The sequence below is a fragment of the Bison bison genome, unplaced genomic scaffold (assembly GCF_000754665.1).
Source record: "Bison bison bison isolate TAMUID 2011002044 unplaced genomic scaffold, Bison_UMD1.0 scf7180017864492, whole genome shotgun sequence".
NCBI lineage: Eukaryota > Metazoa > Chordata > Mammalia > Artiodactyla > Bovidae > Bison > Bison bison.
The window spans coordinates 7,089,643-7,096,993 of NW_011495051.1; the positions used below are offsets into that span (position 1 = coordinate 7,089,643).

Genomic DNA, 7,351 nt, shown 5'->3' on the forward strand with positions numbered 1-7,351 from the left:
ACCCCCCCAGCCCACCCTGGGGAGGTGGACTGCTCTGAGCCCCCAGCATGGCAGGCCACATCCTCTCCATGGAACCCTGGCAGTGGGTAACTTCTGGGCAGGAAAGCGGGAAGAGTGGGGTCCCATCTGAGATGGGGAGAGTTGGGACCTCGTCCAGACTTCTGGGATCCCTGGCTGGCAGGCCAGGATTGGAGATGAGCCCTGAGCACAGGGCACAGTGTGAGCCAGGCACACAGGCCAGCTGCACCGTGTGGTCAGCTACTTAACTGCTCTGTGCCAGTTGGGAAAAGGCCATCGCCCTGGGCATCCAGAGTGCCCATCTTCCCCACTGCCCTGTCCTCTCCCACCTCCCACAGTTTGGTTGTTGTTTAGTCGCTCAGTCATGCCTGACTATGCAACCCCATGGACTGTACCCCTACACGCTCCTCGTCCATGGAATTTCCCAGGCAAGAATACTGATGTGGGTTGCCATTTCCTCCTCCAGGGGATCTTCCCAGACCAGGAATTGAACTCGAGCCTTCTGCATTGGCAGGTGGATTCTTTACCACTGAGCCACCACGGAAGCCCCATAGTCTACTCCAGGACTCAAGGATTCTCTCTGCCCACAGGGGCTTCCAGGACTGGGCTTGTAGTCCATTCTCATGATCAGTGCCAAATACCATCCCCTGTCTGGAGGCATCATTTCATTGAAGCTTCCTGTGACTCCCACAGGCTTCAATGTCATCATTTTCCTGATGGGAAAACAGACCTAGGGAGGGGAGGTGACTTGCCCAAGGTCACTTGGCTAGCCAGCTCCAAAACTGTGATTCACATGGTATCTCACCCATCCCAATGCTGACCTCGACACGACCCACAGGCTCCCAGGGTAGGTACACGGGTGCTGAGCGTGTGTGTGTGTGTGTGTGTGTATTGTGTATCTGTGTGAAGGTGTGTGTTTTTGTCTTGGGTAGGCGTGTGTACTGCACGTGTGAGTATCTGTGTGTGAAAAGGTGTGTGCACTAAGGCTGCAGGGAGTGTGTGTACACCATACACATGAAGTGTGCATTTGTGTGGATTTTGTCCAGGGGGGCGGTGTGAGTCCTGGGTCCACCGAGTACTGTGAGCTCAGTATGTATATCTTAGGTTGCCTACGTGTGAGTGTGTGTGCACCTGTGCAGATGTGTGTGCAGGAAATGGAGTGTACCCTGCGCGTGTGCAGCAGCCACACAGGCCCCAGGACAGAGCGTCCCTAAGTGCTCAGGTGATTGTGATGGTTGATGATGTTTAGTCGCTAAGTCGTGTCCGACTCTTTGCAACCCTATGGACTATAGCCCACCAGGCTCCTCTGTCCATGGAATTCTCCAGGCAAGAATATTGGAGTGGGTAGCCATTCCCTTCTCCAGGGAATCTTCCCAACCCAGAGATCAAACCCGAGTCCACCTACATTGCAGGCAGATTCTTTACTGACCAAGCCACAAGGGAGGCCCCTCGGGTGATTTTACAGCCATTTATTGTGCTCCAGTGAAGTAGAAAAAGAAAGTGCTCGCGTCACAAACGCCGCTGTCACATCCCGTAAGCCAGCTGCAAACCAAACCGCGTGTGTCCGCTGGGGGTCTGGGCATGCAGTTTGCACCCGCTGCGGGAATGGGGTGGGGAGGGGTTGACCCTTGGCTCTGGGGGCTTCGCTTGGGAGGGCTTCTTGTCCTGGCAGGGGGGGAACCCAGCTATGGGGAGTGGGGGACAGCGGGGTAGCTTTGCTCAGTGCGTCCTTTGGGTGCTGTGGGGAACACCCAGCTCCATGTTGGACCCTGCAGCACACCAGGGAGGAGCCCCCTCTCCACAGCCCCCCCCCACCTTCTGCTCCCCCCAGACGCTAACCCTGTAGGCAAGTGCCAGGGGGCCAGAGGAGCCATGCAGGGGGAGGGGGTCGGCAGGCCGGGCTAGGCCCTGCCAAGAGCAGCAGCCAGCCTCCCTGGGGGAAGGCGGGAGGCCCGGGGCCCTAGGCAGAGTTGTAGTAGTTGTGCGGGTGGTGGTTGTGGGCCGGCTCGCCCAGCTCAGGGTACTCAGGCGTCAGGCAGTACTTAGGGTCGTAGACCTGGCGGGGCAGCCCGTACACTGTCATGCCCCGCTGCGAAGCTCCCTTGTTGCTGCCCATCTGCAGGCTGACGTTGAGTGTGTCACAGTGCTCCATGCCCAGCCCCGGCTCAAAGATCTGCCGCTTGGTCCCTGGTGCAGTCATGCCGGCCTGCGGAGGGCAGCACAATGGTCAGGCCATAGGGGACCACGAGAGCCCCACCAGCCTGCCACACACAGGGCCCCCCTTGCTCCGCAACACACCTGGCTGGCTCCCTTGTTGGTGCCCATCTGCAAGCTGATGGTGGCCTGGTCCAGGGGCTGATCCGTGCCCAGCTTGGGGTCATAGAGGTGGCGCCGGGTGCCGTAAGCCGTCATGCCCTGCTGGCTGGCAAACTTGTTGGTGCCCATCTAGGGAGCCAGGAGGAGAGCCACACAGGGGTTACAAGATCCCACCGAGGGCAACCAGACATAACTGATGTCAGCAGACACACGGCCCTCTAATGAGGCCCTGTTTCCACACCACTGGGGCAACAGAATGGAAACTGAGCTCAAAGAAGGTGTGTCACATGACTGCTAAATGGCCTGATTTCCAGGGTTCAGCTACTCATCACCTGAGCAAGTGCACTAACCTCCAGGCCTCAGTTTTCCCATCTGTATAAAGGGTATGACGGTAACAGTACCCACCCCCTAAGACTGTCAGAGGAGTGAGTTAGGGTACCGAAAATGCTAAGGGTTTCCTAAAGGCCACATATTCTGTACCCCCTGCCAACCCACCAAAGCCTACAGGGACCAGGGTGCCCTCCTCAACCACAGCTCATCAGCAAGACCCAGGCGAGGAAAGGGCCATACCTGCAGCCCGATAATGTTCCGCCCTTCTCTTAGCTTCTCTGGCTCAAATCTCCGTTCCTGCTTCTCCGCGTATTTCACTCCCACATTCACCTTGTTCCCTTTCGTCTTGGCCTGGGTGAGGAGGGGAGGGCCAGGGACTGACAAAGGAGCCTCTGGGCCACACAGCTGCATTTAAAACCCTGAAAGGCACCCGCTTTCCCTCTCCCACTCAAGCAGGGACTGGGGTGGGAGTACCATGCAGGGGGTGGGGTACAAGAAGCTCCACCCACATCCCAACCCAGAGCGCCCACCCTTCACCCACACTCACCATGCTGGCCAGGGCCAGAAGGGTGGACTGCACTTGCGTGTGGTTGGTGTTCTCGAACAGGTCGTTGGCCTCAAAGATATCGTGGGGCTTCACCCCGTACTTGGTGATGGCCTTGATGAAGTTGCCGATGTTCTCCAGCTGGAGGGGAGCCGGCAGCGGTCAGGGGTCGGGGACATGGGCGGGGCTGGGTGGAGGTGGGCGGGGCTACGGGTGGAAGTGGGAGGGGGCTACGGGTGGAAGTGGGAGGGGGCTACGGGCCCGAGAGTTAAGAGACTAAAGAGTTGAGAGAGTCTGGGCTCACCTGATGCCAGTTCTGAGTGGACTCATTTACTTTCTTCACGGAGCCTGGCTGGAGCTTATTGATGAACCTACAAGGCGTAGGGGAGGGGGCTGAGGCAGGGGACTCCCTGCTGCCCGTATCCAAGCCCGGCCCAGGGGGACCAGGGGTCAGGGTGACAATCAGGGGGCGCCAGACTTTTTGCAGTTTCTCACTGCAGTCAGACCTCAGAGACAGCCCCACCACAAACCACCCAAACACGCGGGCTGGGAGATGGGAAACCAGCCTCAGGAAGCTGGACCCGGTCGGATCAGAAAGTCTCCCTATGGGAGGTGGAGAGTAGTCGTCTGGGGTGCCCCCGCCTCACTGGTGACCATGTTTCAGTTTCTTTTTTTTTTCCTTTGGCCGCACTGCACCACTTGAAGGATCTTAGTTCCCTGACCAGGGATTGAACCTGGGCCCTCAGCAGTTCAAAGCCCTGAGTCCTAACCACTTGACCACCAGGAAATTCCCCAGGATCCTTTTCTTATTCAAACCACTACCTCTGGGAGAGCCCACAGCTCAGCACTGGGGCCTCTTCTCAGGCCACCATCACCCTGGTGATCTCGTTCAGTCTCTTGACTTTTATTTATTTGGCTGCTCTGGGTCTTAGTTGTGGCATGTGGGAGGTTTTTTGTTTTGTTTTGTTTTTAGTTGCAATATGCAGACTCTAAGTTGTGGCATGTGGGATCCAGTTCCCTAACCAAGGATGAAACCCAGGCCCCTGCATGGGGAGTGTGGAGTCTTAGCCACTGGACCACCAGGAAGTCTCCAGTCTCTTGACTTGAAATGCCATTCATATGCCAATGACTCCCCCAAATCTTCCTGCAGCCCACCTCCCACTCTCCATTCCATCTCCCCACAGAGTAATAGTATATTTGCTCAGTCATGCCTGACTCTTTGCAACCCCATAGACTGTAGCCTGCCAGGCTCCTCTGTCCATGGATTCTCCAGGCAAGAATACTGGAGTGGGTTGCCATGCCCTCCTCCAGGGGACCTTCCCAACCCAGGGATGGAACCCAGGTATCCCGAATCACAGAGGGATTCTTTACTGTCTGAGCAACCAGGGAAACCATCTCCCCACTACATGTGGGTCTCAAACAAATGCATTTCACCGAGACTCCTGATACCCACCTCCCCCTACAGAACTCCCTCCATCTTCCGCAGCTCACTAAAAGCCCTCTACTGCCCTTGACACTCCTCTCCCTTTTTCTCACCCCACATCCAATCCCTCAGCAATTCCTTTGGCTCGGCCTCCTGAAGACTTCCAGAAGCCCACCTCCACCCTACTCTGAGCCACCAGTGTCTCTCTCCTGGGCTCCTGCCATGACCTCCCTGTGTGCTCCCACTTTCCATCTCGTGCCCTCCAGATGCTCGTAACCCTACAGCTAAAATGCCCTTCTTAGAACAATTCCAGGGACTTCCCCTGTGGCGCTAGTGGTAAAGAATCTGCCTGCCAATGCAGGAAATGCAGGAGACTCAGGTTTGATCCCTGGGTCAGGAAGATCCCCCGGAGGAGGAAATGGAAATCCACTCCAGTGTTCTTGCCTGGAAAATTCCATGGACACAAGAGCCTAACAGGCTACAGTCCATGGAGTCCCAAAGAGTCGGACGCGACTGAGCACACATGCACTCTCACCCCACAGAGTCAGGGTTTGATCCCTGATTGGGGAGCTAAGATCCTGCAAGCTGTGCAGTGTGGTCCCCAAAATTTCCATTATGGTTTATTGTAGGATATTAAATAGTTTTCTGTGCTATACAGCAGGACTTTGTATAACTTTGCTGTACAGCAGACGTGAACACAACTGCAAATCAACTATGTGCTCAGAGGCTCAGCTGTGTCCGACTCTTTGCAACCCATGGACTATAGAGCACCAGGCTCCTCTGTCCATGGGATTCTCCAAGCAAGAACACTGGAGTATGGTGCCACTTCCTCCTCCAGGGGATCTTCCCAACCCAAGGATCAAAACCGCATCTCTTATGTCTCCTGCATCAGCAGGCAGATTCTTTACCACTAGTGTCAACTGAGAAGTCTATAAATCAACTATACTTCAATTACAACAACAACAAAAAATCCTAAAGTAATTATCTTCCAATTAAAAGAAAATATTGGAACCTTGAAAAAGAAAAAAAAAATCCAGTTACTACCCAGTTCAAAACACTCCAATGCCTTGAGAATAAAAGCCTAACTCCTTAGCATGAATGACACAGCGACCCTGCACTATCTGGCCCCCAGCTAACTCCCTCCACTTTCCCTGGTCACTCCAGCCTCTTCAGCATCCTTGAACCCATAAGGCATGTTCCCACCCCAGAGCCTTAGCACTGGCTGTCCCCTCTACCTGACCCACTCTTCCCTAAGATGCCCCAGCAACAACTTCCCTCACTTCATCCGAGATTCTGCTCCAATGCTACCTCTTCAGAATGAGCTTCCAAGCCATTCTGTACAAAACAGGAACACTTCATTCCTCCGCCCACCCCCCATCCTTCCCAGCTTGACTTTTCCCCATGGTACTTCCCACCACAGGCCTGTATGTGCTTATTTCATCAATTATTTGTTCAATCATCTACAGCAGGACTAAAGTTCTGTATGCGCCCCAAATCAAGTCTATTTTGTTCACTACCCCCAGTGCCTATACCTGGCTGGCACACAGCAGGCGCTCCATAAATGCGCCTTCTCCATAAACGGGTGGGTGGCTCTGCACTCTTTAAGGCCTGGGACAGCAGACCATCCCCCCATTCCTTGGATATGGGTCAAAAGCATCCCCCAAGTCCCTCTCTTTCCAGCAGCTAGGGCTTGGTAACATGGTGACTTTGGGCAGCTTCTAGAAGATTCCCAAGTACAAGCTCTGGCCCACATGGTTACCCTGCCCTGGGTCAGACTCAGAGATGCAGACAAGACCCAGGCTGGACTCAGGGTTCCTACCCAGAAATAGGATTGTGGTGAAATCTAGAAGGTAGAAGGGCTTGGGAATTGTGAGGGCTGGTCTTTCTCTTGGTTATTAGGTTTTGAGAGGAGGAGAAAATCAGGACCCACTGAAATTATTGTGGCACATCCCTCAGATGTGTGTGCTCAGTCCCTAAGTCGTGAACGGCTCTTTGAGACCCCATGGACTATAGCCCACAAGGCTCTTCTGTCCATGAAGTTTTCCAGGCAAGAAAGAATACTGGAGCGGGTAGCCATTTCCTTCTCCAGGGGGGATGTGGCTTGGTGTCTTTTAGCTGTGACCTCCCATTCTTGGGACTCCGGAGACAATAAATGCGGCTCCTCTGTATGCCTGGCAGTTCACACTCTAGGTTCTGAAGTCATTTCTGTTGGCACAGCGTGGGACTTTGGGTGACATGCTTTACCTAACTGGGCCTCTGTTTACTTTACTGTTAAATGGGTACAATGATTCTCTGCCACCTCAGAGTTCTGTTTGGAGGTGTCAGATATCAAGTGTCCAAGCTCTGACCTCATGGTCATTTTGAAGGGTTCAGGGAATTGAGATGAGGGGTTGGGGGGCAACCCAAGTGGGCCACGGTTGCCCCCACTCACTCGCAAAGAATGATGCCGTCTTTAAGGCCGTCCATGAAGTTGTTGCCGATGCGGCGCCCCGTCACCCCCTCGATCCACTCTCGGAGCTCCTGCTCCCGCTGGTGGTCATACTTCTGGGCCAGCTGGGGGGTAGGGGGCAGAGAGAGAACAGTGAGGACACAGCGGAGAGTAGGGCTGGCTCCCTGGCCCAATCCAAGGCTCCCTAGTCCCGATCTCTTCCCTCATCCCTTCCCAACTAAGGCAATTCTGTCCCAGCGTCCAATGGAGGGGGGTGGCGGGGGGTGAGGGG

The 7,351-nt window shown here is 54.9% G+C and overlaps 1 protein-coding gene across 1 annotated transcript in view; it reads right to left on the reverse strand.

Annotated features, from left to right (window-relative positions):
• Nucleotides 1-1,470: 1,470 nt before the first annotated feature.
• The window catches only part of CNN1 (calponin 1, basic, smooth muscle), an 8,123-nt gene continuing 2,242 nt past the window's right edge, over nucleotides 1,471-7,351 (reverse strand). Inside the window, exons 2-7 of the mRNA XM_010828310.1 lie at nucleotides 7,063-7,184; nucleotides 3,513-3,579; nucleotides 3,212-3,349; nucleotides 2,905-3,015; nucleotides 2,317-2,463; nucleotides 1,471-2,224 (exon numbers count right to left, since the gene is read on the reverse strand). Of these exons, the coding sequence (XP_010826612.1) occupies nucleotides 1,979-2,224; nucleotides 2,317-2,463; nucleotides 2,905-3,015; nucleotides 3,212-3,349; nucleotides 3,513-3,579; nucleotides 7,063-7,184 (831 nt within the window). The 3' untranslated portion in view covers nucleotides 1,471-1,978. The remainder of the gene's footprint in view (nucleotides 2,225-2,316; nucleotides 2,464-2,904; nucleotides 3,016-3,211; nucleotides 3,350-3,512; nucleotides 3,580-7,062; nucleotides 7,185-7,351) is intronic.